This window comes from Pygocentrus nattereri, chromosome 15 (assembly GCF_015220715.1).
Source record: "Pygocentrus nattereri isolate fPygNat1 chromosome 15, fPygNat1.pri, whole genome shotgun sequence".
In the NCBI taxonomy this organism is placed as follows: Eukaryota; Metazoa; Chordata; class Actinopteri; order Characiformes; family Serrasalmidae; genus Pygocentrus; species Pygocentrus nattereri.
The window spans coordinates 17,887,636-17,901,717 of record NC_051225.1 but is presented as its reverse complement, the minus strand read 5'-3'; the positions used below and the strand labels follow the sequence as shown (position 1 = coordinate 17,901,717).

Here is a 14,082-nt window from a genome sequence, read left to right as displayed (position 1 = left end):
TCAATCTCTGTTTGTTTTTTTGTTGTTTTGTGTCAATACCTGCTCTGTAGAGGCGGCGCTAGGCTCACACCTCAATTGTGAGACAGGAAATTACGTCGGTCTGGAGGGCTGTGTGCCAACCGCAAACCAGACTCTCAATTTACGTTACTCAGAGTCATCATCATCTGGTGGCGTTGCTCTGGTGATGGTCCTTGTGATGGGTCGTGAAACACCACTCGGTCCTGCTACGGCCTGGTCCTCTGCTCCTGAGTCGTCAGCGATGTGTGACTGCTGCTGATCTGGTCCCGCTGATGCCACAGGTCTCAGCAGATCTGGAGCTCTGGAACAGTGGTTAAGATGTATCCACGCCTTGCAACCTTTTACCTTGACGGCTGTGGGCGTAACTAGGATCACCTCAAATGGTCCTTCACGTCTTGGTTCACTCCAGCCTCTCTTAAAGGTTTTGACGTACACATAGTCGCCAGGAAGCACTTCCTTCAGACGCTCGTTGTTGATGGTGGAGGTTCTCCCCTCAGTGGCGCCTTTCACCTGGGTGAAGATTTCTTTGTGGATTTTTGTCAGGCATTTGACATACTCCTGCAGTTCATTTTGCAATTGTTCAAGGTTTGGACCACGAGTAGGTCCACGCAAGTAAGTCACTGGCATGGGACGACCCGTTAGCATTTCGTGAGGAGTCAGGTGAGTGGTCCTGTTGGTTGATATTCTCATGCTCATTAGGGCTAACGGTAGTGCATCTAGCCAATTGATTTTCTGGCCACTGTCAGCCATGATTTTTGCAATTTTTGCACGTATGATCCCATTCTGCCTCTCTACCTTGCCCTGTGATTGAGGATGATAAACACATCCCAATCGTCGTTTGATTCTCAATGCTTGTGCGATTGTCTCTATCACAGCATTCACAAAATGTTGGCCATTGTCTGAACTTATTTTATCGGGTATGCCAAATCTTGGTATGACTTCTCTCAACAAAAATCTGGCTGCTGCGTCAGCAGTTTCCCTAGTTGTTGCTTGTGCCTCAACCCAGCGACTGAACACATCCACCACCACTATCAAATATCTGTACTTGCCTACCGGCTTCCCCATATCCATGTAGTCCATCATTAGGTGTGTAAATGGACCATCTGGGACTGGAATGAATATATATATACACACATACACACACACATACACACGTATATTAATGTATATTAATTGGAGACATCAGGCCTTGAACTTCAGCTTTCACTGGATCGGTTTGCAGCAGAGTGTGAAGCGGCCGGGATGAGGATCAGTACCTCCAAATCCGAGGCCATGGTTCTCACGCGGGAAAGGGTGGAGAGCCCTCTCTGGGTCAGGGATGAGCTCTTGCCTCAAGTGGAGGAGTTTTAAGTATCTCGGGGTCTTGTTCACGAGTGATGGTACAAGGGAGCGGGAGTTTGACAGGCGGATTGGTGCTGGGTCAGCAGTGATGCGGGCTCTTTACCGGTCTGTTGTGGTAAAGAAAGAGCTGAGCCATAAGGCAAGGCTCTCGATTTACCGGTCGATCTACATTCCCACCCTCACCTATGGTCATGAGCTTTGGGTAATGACCGCAACGAACGAGATCGCGAATACAAGCGGCTGAAATGAGTTTCCTCCGCAGGGTGGCTGGACTCTCCCTTAGAGATAGGGTGAGAAGTTCGGTCATCCGGGAGGGACTCAAAGTAGAGCCGCTGCTTATCCACGTCGAGAGGAGCCAGTTGAGGTGGTTCGGGCATCTTGTTAGGATGCCTCCTGGACGCCTCCCTTGGGAGGTGTCACAGGCAAGTCCACCAGGAAGGAGACCCCGGGGAAGACCCAGGACAGCTGGCCTGGGAGCGCCTCGGAATCCCTCCCAGGGAGCTAGTGGAAGTGGCTGGGGAAAGGGAAGTCTGGGCCTCATTGCTCAGAAGGATGGATGGATGGATGTGTGTGTGTGTGTGTGTGTGTGTGTGTGTGTGTGTGTGTGTGTGTGTGTGTGTGTGTATATATATATATATATATATATATATATATATATATATATATATATATATATATATTGTGTGTGTGTGTGTGTGTGTGTATATATATAATCACTGGATGCTTAAAATGTGGATGTAGAGCAGCATGGGTTAAGCGGCCTCCCACTCTAAGAATACCCTGGTTGTCAAGAAATGGACTTAATCTGTATAGCTTGTTGATCTTGACTTGTGTCTCCTTATGTCTCAGGAGGCATTGTATCTCCTTTGAGAAGGTTGCTTCTTGAACCATCTTGATTATGGTCAGCTCTGCTTCTCTCCTTTTCTCTAGACTGGTAACTTCGCAGGACCTCAGCTGGAGACCCTTGACTTCTTTCGCATGGCGCTTGAGTCTGGCGATAGCTTTTACCATTCTGGACCAGTCAGAGAACTTGTGCAGGCGATCCAACAATGACCTTGTCTCTTTCACCTGGACATTATGAACCTTTTCAGTTCCGCTGACTTTCTTCAGTTCAGGATCACTACTTGAGATTTCTCCCATATTGACTTCTCCGCTTGGTAACTCCTCCTGCCACAGAAATCATGAGCCAGTGAACCAGTTAGAGGATACAAGCTGCTCTACTGTGAGAGCTCTTGAGATGTGGTCTGCTGGATTTTCTTTAGAAGCCAAATACTTCCATTGTGTGGATTCTGTGCTTTGTTTGATGTGTTCCACACGGCTTACTACAAACACGTGAAATCTTCTGGCTTCATTATTGATGTACCCAAGGACAACCATGGAATCAGTCCAGAAGAATTCTTGTAGACACTCTACTTCCAGTTCTTTCTTGAGCATGTCACTGCTGCGTACAGCTACCACTGCTGCTTACAGCTCAAGCCTTGGTATGGTTGTGACCTTGGTAGGGGCAACCCTTGCCTTCCCCATAACTAAGGAACAATGAACGTCACCTGATTCACTGATTGCTCTGAGGTATGAACACGCACCATAGCCTGACACACTGGCATTGGAAAAATAGTGAAGCTCATAGCCTTGAAGTTTGATGGAACATAGCATCTTAACATCAGCCAGGTTTTGTAGATCTTGGATCCAACGTTCCCACTGAGGTCGCAGGTCATCAGGTAAAGTATCATCCCAGCTGAGCTTGTCTCGACACATCTGCTGTAGGATCTGCTTTCCAACTACAATAAAGGGTGCCACGAATCCGAGAGGATCATAGATTAAAGCAACTGTGGATAAGGCTCCTCTTCGGGTAACTGGATTCTCTTTGATGACCACTCTGAACTGGAACTCATCAGAAGTCACACACCACTGCACATCGAGGGCTTTTTCCATCTGCAATTCACCCAGTGCCATGTCTTTGTCTGTAGCAGCTTCAACACATTCCTCGGGAATAGTGGCAAGAACTTCCTTGCTGTTTGAGGTGAATTTGTGCAGTCAGAGTTTGCCTGTGCTGCAAAGCTGTGTTGCTTCTTTCACCATCTGGATTGCTTGATTTGTGGATGCTACACTTGACAGGCCATCAACAACATAAAAGGTCAGCTGAATGAACTTGATGTTGTCACTGAAGCGTCCCTGTGCTTCAGCTGCAATGTGCTTAAGTCCATAGTTGGCACAGCTAGGTGATGAAGCTGCACCAAATGGATGGACCTTCATTCGATAGATGGAAGGTTGGGCATCAAGATTTCCATTCTCCCACCAAAGAAATCGAAGGTAATCTTGGTCTTCTGTCTTCACGTGGAACTGGTGGAACATGCGCTCTATGTCACACATGATTCCAACCTGGCCTCTTCAGAAGGCGAGCCAGAACTCCCACCAAAGTGTTTGGCAGCTCTGGACTGGTCAGGAGATGGTCGTTCAAGGAACTTGGCGGAGCAATCAAAGACCGCATGTATTTTGTGGATGATTACACCCCATGATGTGGGATATACCATGCTGGAGTTTTGTGGATGTCTTCTTCTGGGACCCTTTCTGCATCTCCACGGGTAATGGTCTCGTGCATCTTTATTATTCTTTATTAATCTTTATTGTACTGCTCATCTCTTCTCAGCTTTCTTTCCAAGCATTTGAGATGGTGGATGGCACACACCTTGTTATCCGGTTTGTTCGGTCTGTCTGTCTTGAATGGCAGTAGCATTTCATAATGACCATCACTCTTAAGTATGATGCCCTCCTTCAATTTTGATAAGAATCTGAGATCCTCTTGAGAGACACTAGAGATGGCTAGATTCAGAAGCTCTCTCAGCTAAGTCCGATTCCAGCACCTTGTCGACGTCTGCAGGCAAGATGACTTCCTTGATCTGTGTTCTACAGACATAATGCACTTCACTTGTGAGGTCTGAAGAAGATTGAAGACCTAGCATCACTTGCTTCACTATGACTTGGTGGCTTACTCCAATTGCATCTCCATAGTTGAGGCATGGATTACCGTAGCCGACCACACTCCATCCAAAGTCTGTTCTCTGTCCGAAGGGTTGATTTTCTTCACCAGGCACAACTTGTCTTGGTACAAGGGCTTGAGGACAGTTGTAGCCGATTAGCAAGCCGACGTCACAGCTTTGCTGAGGAGCGATCTAATCTGCAGTGTGCTCAAGATGAGACCATACCTTCGCCGTCTTTGGTGTGGGGATATGATTTCCATTTGCAGGTATAAACTCTCTGGAGTAGATCACTGGAAGTGGGATTATCTTATCTGAATAGAACACTCTTGCTTGTAAACCAGTCATTTTCCGACAGGACACGACTGTGTTTCTAGAAGCCAGCGCGGAAAGCCTTAGCTGAACTGGTTCGCTCCTTGTATTGAGTGCGGTTGCGGTCTCTTCAAGGATAAAAGTTGTGTCACTGTGGGTATCAAGGAGTGCATACACAAGAACTTTACAATTTGGCTCAGTCGTGGTGGAGACCCACACTGGAATTATTGTGGATTTATGAGTGTCTCTGCCATTCTGGGTGACTCTAAGAGATGTTGCTTCACATGATGTGCATGGTACTTGATTTTGTAGCTGATCTGGCTTCTCTTCCTTTGACTTGTCATGGTCTCTAGCTACATCAGTCTTTGCTTGCATCCTTTCGTCCTTGGTGCGATTATCGTAGAGGCAAGTTGGATGTCTTTTTTCACGTCTTGCAGATGTTCCTATCTCTGCTATGCTTGGAGCAATGGCCCCACTTCAAACAACCGAAACACAACTTTTTCTCTTGGACGAACCTGACTCGTTCTGTGAGTGCCTTCTTTATGAACTTACGACTCTCTGGTAGACTGTGCCCTACGTTCACACAGAAGACACAGCTTGTGGTGACAGCTTTCTCATCTGAGCTCATTACTAAGGACTTTGCTTCAAGACTTCTGTTCTTTAAAACCTTGCTCTTCTCTCCTTCACTTGGTTTCAGTGCATGGAGAGACGTAATTGGATTGCAGGCGATTTGGCTTCACGTTTGAGGAACGTGACAAACTGGCTGAAGCTTGGGTATGTTTGATTTTCTTCCATCACTTCTATGACTTTGGCCATGCGCCAATCTTATCTCTGAAGGCTTTGGCTATGAGGAACGGATTGCCATATCGCTCCTCTAAAATGCACCATCCTGCAATTGATGGAGCAGCGCATTTATTTCATCTGAGCATTGACTTTGTTTAGATGTTCAACATGAGCATTCACTCTGTTCATATACTTGCTGTTGTGCTTTGGCAGCATTCAGGTTCTTAATTGTTTCCAGACGTTCTAGTTCTCTGCGCTTAGCTTCCTGTTTTAGCCTTTAGCTGGGCAGCTTCAGCTTCCAGCCTTTGCAGTTCTTCAATATGACTTTCTTGCTCTAGCTGTACTTACAGGCTTCGTTGGCAGCAACTTCGGCAGCTGCACTCTTTCTGCTGGCAGAAGTTAGACGGGAATGAGTGGAGGCCTTAGTGCTGTGAGAGCTGAAGCTCGTGTTGGCTGACCTTCACTCTCCATCAACTTGTTCTTCATGCCCTTGACATTGACCATTCATTGTGTCTAGAATGTCAATTGCTTGCTTAACGATCCTCTTTGTCACTGTTTCACAGGTGTCAAGTGTACGATGTGTCATGGTCAGGAACGCTGATGCATCTCAACTCTTCATAAGCAGCATTCAAGCTCCTTAAAGCATTGTTCACTTTAGTGACATGTTAATTTAGCAGGTCAGTTGAGCATTGTCCACTTAACGTTTGGTTGGCTTTCTTTGCTACCTCCTTCCACTTCTAATAGCACACACTGAAACGACATGCAATTCTTCTTACTTGCTCATTGTGCAGTTCTTGACCCTTCTCTGTTAATGTACGGACTCTTTGGTCTCTTTGTGGCTCTTGTAGAGGTGCAAAGTCATAACCTGTTGTGCCGCCAGTCACTGGTGAATGCATGTCTGTGTAAGGCTGCAGCTCATCTCTGCTGCTTGCTTGTGGCTTTGTGCCCACGCAGCTCTGCTGCGCATGCATATCTGCACACACCTTTTCACTCTCTGACATCTTTTTTGGTTACTGTAAATCACTGCTCTCTGTTGCTGTCTTCTTGAGCACTGAGTTCTCACTGTGCCTCCCTTTGATATGACAGCACAACTGTGGTTGGTTAGTGTAGTGTTTAACACCTCTGCCTTCTACGCTGTAGACTGGGGTTCAATCCCCACCTAGGCAAACACCCTACACTATACCAATAAGAGTCCTTGGGCAAGACCTAACACCGCCTTGGCCTACTTGTGTAAAATGATCAAATTGTAAGTCGCTCTGGATAAGAGCGTCAACCAAATACCATAAATGTAAATGTAACTGTTCTGAACTGCACTGATTAGGGTTTATTCCTAATTGTGAGAACTGTAATATAAAAAATCACACAATGAAATAAATAAAAGTACAATTGTGCATAAATGTCTTACTTTAACTCCAATACACAATACCCTTTAATGTTAGACTATACTATCATTTTAAACTTCTTGTACAATGAAATGTTTTCTTGTCCAAAACTATCAGTATAATTTATTCATTATAAATTAGCTCTTAGTGTCAATGTTTGTCTTTAACTTCGTTTAAACCACATGAATTCAACCCTTAACTTCACACACATCATGGAATTGCATATTTCCATTTATACTAGAAACGTGTTTAACTTAAGCTGAGCTTTCTGAAAGATCAAACTTTTTACACAGTTTAGCCTTTTGTTTTAGACAAAATTTGTCTAGCACCTTTGTTAGGTCTACCTCAAATGCACTTCTGTCTGCATATTGGTTAGATGTGGATTATGTGTGAGGAGTTGAACCAGCCACGCCTCTGGAAAACCAAACTCTGCTTCCTTTCTGCATTTTAAGTGCTGTTCTTTAAACTTACACAATTACTTACAAAAACAAACACAAAACAATAAAGTAGATCTGAACTCCTTCCTGAGACAGGACCCTACCTTGTGCTCTGATCAGGAACTGAGAAATTAGGACACACCTAATTCAAAGCAAACACCGTTGCTTGTGTAAAGACCAGGAAATATTTATACATTTCTGCCCCTTTCCTATATAAAGGAGGAGAAAATCTACAAGAACAGAATTAAAGAACTAAAACTCTCCCTCGGTAAGAAACGCCTTTCTACCAGATGTACGGCCGACAAACAGGAATAAGTCCTGCAATCTCTCCATACACATCACATGGAGGAAACTACATATAAGACAGACAACACTCCTACTCTGGCTGTGTGTGTGGTGTTTCTTTCATTCACCGTTAGTGTGTGAGGTGAAGGGTGAGCGTCTTTACAGCACAGAATCAGCCACCAGCAGACCCATCACAGGATTCTTGTTTTCAGTTCAACTGCAGCAGATGTTTGCAGCATCAGACATCTAAAAAAAAGCCAGAAAAGTTTGCGGATCTCAGATCCCACCTTCGTCGCCATAAAATCTTTTGACTTCTGCTGGCAAGCGTTTGTTTCTTGAAGAAAAACAGGAGTGGAGATGTGAGGGAAAAGAAGTTTAATAATGCATGTCTTCCCACCAAACAAGTCTGCTTAGCTTAGACAACCATTAAACTTAGTCACTCCGCTAAAAACACACCCACTAGTTGTCTTTGTCTAAACAACCCCAAAAGGCCCCCCTACTTGATGGCCGGCTGCCTCTACCTTTTGTAATTAAAATAGGTGTTGAGGTCCACCCAGGAATTTACAGTCTCCCCCGTTGCTCGATTTGGAAGTATAGATAACCAGATGTCAAAATAGGGGGTCGTTACATGACAAAGGACCGCTCTCTACAGCCCCCGCACATCAACCAAGAAGACATACAAAATGCAAATGAGATTAACCCAAATGGCAAGGGAACACAGAAGGGAATAGAAGTTACAAAGTTAATAAAAGCAAATAAAATAAAGTAAAATAATTATGATGAGTAAATGAGTAAAACCTCATTTTATCAAAGATTTTATTTGACAATTTAGAAGTGAAAATGTATGCTTGTAGTCTTGACAGACAAAGAAAGACCATTGTGCATCATTTATTGCAAGACTGTGTGTGGCTGAGTTGGTTCATGGAGCAGAAGTGCATTTGTTAATGATTTTTATCTGTGATTCAAATTAGTGTTTTAAGAATTGTGATGTACAAGCACTTTTGATTTTGGTCACTCACAAACTGGTTTAGTCTGGTGTTGATAATGTCATAATGAGATCACTAACGTGTCAACTCATACCAGTGCTGTGAGCTTTACCCAAAGTACATCTGGCATCATGCAGCTTTAAGGAAAAATATAAACTGCCAACTAGATGCTTAAGCCCCCCCTCCTTGCTTTAGCACTTCTTAAGTAACCACCTTTTCAGGTAACATGATTAAGTGATTGGGATGCCCAGTGCAGTTGAGCTCATGATTTTGCAAGTAAATGTACCTATGTTTCTGCATTTGCAATGAAAAATGCATTGCTACGTGAAGGTAAAAAATGAGCCAGATCAAACACGTGTGAGGATGCAAGAAAATTTCCAAACTCAAAGCATAATGAAGTTCATTAAAAAGGTGAAAAGGTAAAGATCTGTCGCTTGCCTCCAAACTAATAGCATTTCAGAGCTGAGTGATGGACAGGAAGAGCCACAGAAAGGGAGGTCACAAAGAGGTGTATAGAAATTTTATTCTAGTCTTTCAGGACAGAAATGGGAGAAAATGTAGAGATACTAGGGGTGTAGGAAAAACTCTATTCTTAGATGCATTGCATTGCGGATGTAAACGATTCTGAATCAATTCATAAATGTCAAATCGATTTTCTAAATATTTAATTTATAATGTAATGTTGACTGATCGTAAAAGGCGGAACTGGGAAGTGCCCGGACAGTCTGTGGCGGCACATAACAAAAAGACATGGATTAGCGAGAAATCCGACCTGCACTCTCTGCATTACAATCTGGGTTGGATCAGGAGTCACAACCCAATTGTTCAGAAGAGCCAATTTGTCCGTTCACCAAAGTCCAACCACCTTGGCAGCCACAACATTTAATGTCCAGTATTTGTTAATCTGTTAATTTGTTAATTTGTTAATTTCCTAGTATAGTGGGCGGCATGGTGGCATGGTGGATAGCGCTGTCGCCTCACAGCAAGGAGGGCCTGGGTTCGATTCCCCGGCCGGGCGACCGGGGTCCTCTCTGTGTGGAGTTTGCATGCAAAACTAGAACAGTTTCTTGTAAAATGTCTCTCAACATTCGGCTGTTTTACAAAGCTGAGGTCTCTTAAGCTCTCATTTGCCAGCTTCTCATTCTAATTTTCTAAAATTCGAAAGAGAAGCGACTTCATCTTCAACTTTTTAGAGAGAGACAGTCTCTCATTGCAGATTTAACTTAGCAGAAAACTAACTGCGGAGCTTAATAAATGTGAATAAGTCCATTCATCTCTAAATGTTTGTCCTAATCTCTTTGTGTTTTCATAGCTAAGTTACTCGCTTGGCGAGACTGTTGCTATGTGACCTGTAGTCTGCACAGCAGTTCTCTGTTGTTGAGAATCAGGGCTTTAGCGCCATGCTGCACACTTTGGAGATTCAGCTTCCAGTCTCAAATATTTTACTGCCACAAGGAAACCCTTTGCCACATTACTTCCATTTGATTTATTAATAGAAGATATTGGAAGTAAATTGGATCATTATAAATACTTTGCTTTAAAACTACCAAGTAGGAAAATAGAAATCCTGCATAGAAAAAAAGATGCATTGATAATCGTTTTATAATCGCATCGACGTCTCTGAATCATAATCGAATCATGAGGTGCCTAAAGAGATACTGGTGCGACATCACTTGCATGCATAAATGTGTAAAACTATTCAGAAGGTTGGCAGTAAAGAAGTTCAAGGCCAAAGGAGAGTGTTCATCACAGTGAGACAAATATACAAACGGCATGGTGGTGGCAATAGCATGTTTTGGTGGTGCTTCTCTGTAGTAAAAATGCAGACATTTTGCCAAATTAATTAAATTGATCAAAAAACAATGATTACGTTCTTTATTGATGAAATGCATTATGGTGTTATCTTGGACTCAGCTCTCACAATGGAAGCCCATATCAGTAACATTACTAAAACTGCTTTCTTCCATTTAAGAAACATTTGCTAAACTCTGCCCTTCACTCACTGACTCTGCGGCTGAAACTCTTGTTCATGCCTTTGTTACGTGTCAACTGGACTACTGCAATGCTCTGCTGGCTGGACTGCCTGCCAGTAGAATAAAGAAGCTCCAGCATGTGCAGAATTCTGCTGCCAGGGTCCTGACACGGTCTAAATTTTCTGAGCACATCACCCCAAAACTGATATCCCTTCACTGGCTACCCATCCAATACCGCATTCAGTACAAGACATTACTCTTGGTCTTCCGTTCACTACAGAACCTGGCCCCCCCTTACTTGTCCTCTTTAGTTTCACTATACTGTCCTGCTCGCTCTCTCCGTTCCGCTGATGCTCACCTGTTGGTTGTTCCTCCAGTTCGACTACAAGGGTTTGGTGAACGAGCCTTCAGCGTTGTTGGCCCAAAGTTATGGAACTCGCTCCCCATTTCCCTGCGTTCCAGCACATCACTCAAGACTTTTAAATCTGAACTGAAAACACACCTGTTTCGGACTGCTTTTAATAACTCTTAATTGTTTTATATTATTTTCTGCTTTATCTGACCCTTTTTCCCATTTTATCTGTACAGTGTCCTTGAGTGTTTGAAAGGCGCTTTAAATAAAATTTATTATTATTATTATTATTATTATTATTAAGCATTTGGAATAATTTGAGGATGCTTTCCCACTAAATAGGGGAAAAAGAAACTAATATTTATTTCATGTCTCCTCTATCATCTCTTTTCTCCCTGTCCTCCAGACTCTCTGTGCCTTGTTTAGAGGAGTACACCAGAAAAACAAATCAGCTACAGGTTTTGACATTATAAACATGCTGGTGGGATTTGACAAAGCTGACCTCAGAATGAAGGTGAGTGGAGATGAGTGGTATGTGGTGGTGAGATTTTTTTTGATCTCCTGAAAAAACATTATAATTTTATTATTTTTGTTACTGTTATTATTATTCAGTGGTATGATGTGTGTGCATTTGTCCACCTCCTGTAGAGTTATTGTACACTTAAACCCACCTAAGGTGGCATGGATGTAAAGACAATCTATTAAATTATTTGCAAGTTTCTTTACATTCATATACATTTTAGGTGTAAATTGACATTTTACAAAATATGTATTTTAATTCATTGCAAAAATAACTTTTTGCTTTCAGATAGTTTAAAACATCAACAGACCATTTATGTGCATATACTTGAAAGATATATAAAAAAAGCACACACTCAATAAATGTACTATTGAACAACTTAATTGTCCATTTTTGATGTGCTGCAAATAGGCTTGTGCGATGTGATTTGATTGTCCCTATCTTACACTGCCACTGCTCTTGGCGGGAAAATTATGGAACTTATTTAGAAGAAAAAATGCCATGCTCTCCTCTGGCAGCTTTTTAGATTTAAGCCTGGTGAAATGGCGCATCCACTAAATCTAATCTGAGACAGAAGTGACAAATGCTGCTGCTCTGTGAGCGTCCTAGCATTGACACTATAAAAGAGAGCTCTAGTTGACAGCAGCACAAGAAGTAACTTTAGACTGTCTAAATGGAGCAAATGGAGCATAGCGGTGTTTTTAGATTATTATTATTATTATTATTATTACTGTCTATGTCTGTTTGTCTGCCCTGCGATGGACTGGCGACCTGTCCAGGGTATATCCTGCCTTCCGCCAGATGACTGCTGGGATAGGCTCCAGCGCCACACCCCCCACCCCCCCTTTTTTTTAATCTACGTTGTTAATCTAGATTTCTTTTTTAAATTGTAAATCATGAGCAGGGAAAAATCAATATTACACAAGCCTGGTTGCAAAATGACAGTTTTGTTGCTTTCTTTGAAGCCAATGGGAATTACATGCACTGTGTGATCATCAGGCAAATAAGGCAATTCAGAATGACCGATATTAAAATTAACATGGAAGTAACAAATAGCTAGATTTATTGAAATAAGAAATGTTGAAGTGAATTATATATGTTCCATTTTGTTTTCTTAATCTAATCTAATGGTCTTTTAAAATTGCGCAGCACCAAAATTTGTTGCTCAACAAACAGTAAGTGATGTGAAAATATCTGGGGAGAGCAAGTTCTCATTATGGGATTTTCTGTTGTTGGATTATTGCGTTCATTCTCTTTATTACCTGAAGCAACACCCTTTAGTGTAGTGGTTGACTGAGAATACAAGCCCAGCTGCAGTATGAGACACTCACACTAGTGTCTGAAATGAGATTATGAACGCATAATTTAATTTACTGTAATTTATTTCAGTACCATTTGCTCATCTGAAAAAAAAAACATTTAAAAGAAACATTTCAGGGTGTACTATATTAATTTTTACCTCAAATGAAAAAAGTTGCAAAACAAATACTTTTGGAGCACACTGTGTATTATCTAGATTGTATTTCTCTTGGATGACTCATGTCTTTGTTTATCTGGCTTGTAGGACCTAATGGAGAGCCTAGATGGTTTGCTGTGTGGGGATGGTTCAGAAAGCCTGAAGAGCCTGTGCCTAAAGCTTCTGCTGTGTCTGGTTACTGTAAGAACATACCCTTCCATAATTCACTATACTCCATTTACATTCAGTAAATTCAGTCAGTTAGAAACTGTGTATTTAATTAACCACATAAGTATTTTTGACCTAGAACTTTTGAATGACTATCAGTAATGTATCATATTTCGAGTAATTCCCTCTGCCACAAGCCAGTATGTGGAACGAGTCATCCAGATATTGGCCGATGTACCAATATGCAAATGAGCAGCTAAAAAATATGTGCAGAACATGCTAATATATTGTTTCATGCAGGGCCCAAAATCTATATTTGTGGTTTCTTATTAAATTTGCTTTAATAATTGTTTTAAATCCTGATGCAGGCAGCTTCAGGAAGGCAGTAAACAGAATGCAGCAGTAGGGTGACATGAGTGAACTTTAAGATGAGCCATGATGCTGTGTTCTGGATAATTTGCAAGTTCCGTGCAGTTCTGCACAGAAAGGCTAGCCAGGAATGAGTTGCAGTAGTCAAGCCTTGAGATAATAAGAAACTGAACACTAAACATGGTTAAAACCCATAAGAAAATAACATAAAGATAATCAACATATATTGAGAATATTTTCTCTTAGTGGAGAGAGAACAAAATTAGGATAGGGAATTAAGAGCAAGAGGACGGTGCCTGGTAGGGAGGAGGGAAGACAAGAAGGTAACATAATCCTCTGAGAAGTGGGTGGTGGGGATAAAGGAGGATTGAAGAGGAAAAAAAAGAGAACATGCTTGCATGGATCAGATGCCAATGCTTCCAGTGTACCTCTGTAGAAAGCAGATATTGCAGCAGTTACTTCAAGTGAGAACGAGTGATTGGTAGGAGCAAGGATCAAAGTCAAGCTGGAATTTCCTCTCACTTCTCTGAGCCATTCTTGAGTCTCTCCGGTTGCAGCATGGGACACCTGTCAGCCACGGGGCAAGGGAGGTGGATCTTGCTGGCCTGGACGAGAGGACACAGAAGGTTGATTGCAGATGAGAGTAAAAGGAAAGTATATGTAGCTGTATCCAGAGAGAGAGAGAGAAGAAAAGCAGTCAGGGTTGGGGAGGGTAGTTAGGACAG

At 42.4% G+C, this 14,082-nt stretch overlaps 1 protein-coding gene across 2 annotated transcripts in view; it reads left to right on the top strand.

The window, feature by feature from the left end:
- Window positions 1-14,082, top strand: part of armh3 (armadillo like helical domain containing 3) — an 80,360-nt gene that overhangs the window by 19,444 nt on the left and 46,834 nt on the right. For both annotated transcript variants that reach the window (XM_017725687.2, XM_017725689.2), the window contains exons 5-6: window positions 11,251-11,358; window positions 12,929-13,021. In XM_017725687.2, the coding sequence (XP_017581176.1) occupies window positions 11,251-11,358; window positions 12,929-13,021 (201 nt within the window). The remainder of the gene's footprint in view (window positions 1-11,250; window positions 11,359-12,928; window positions 13,022-14,082) is intronic.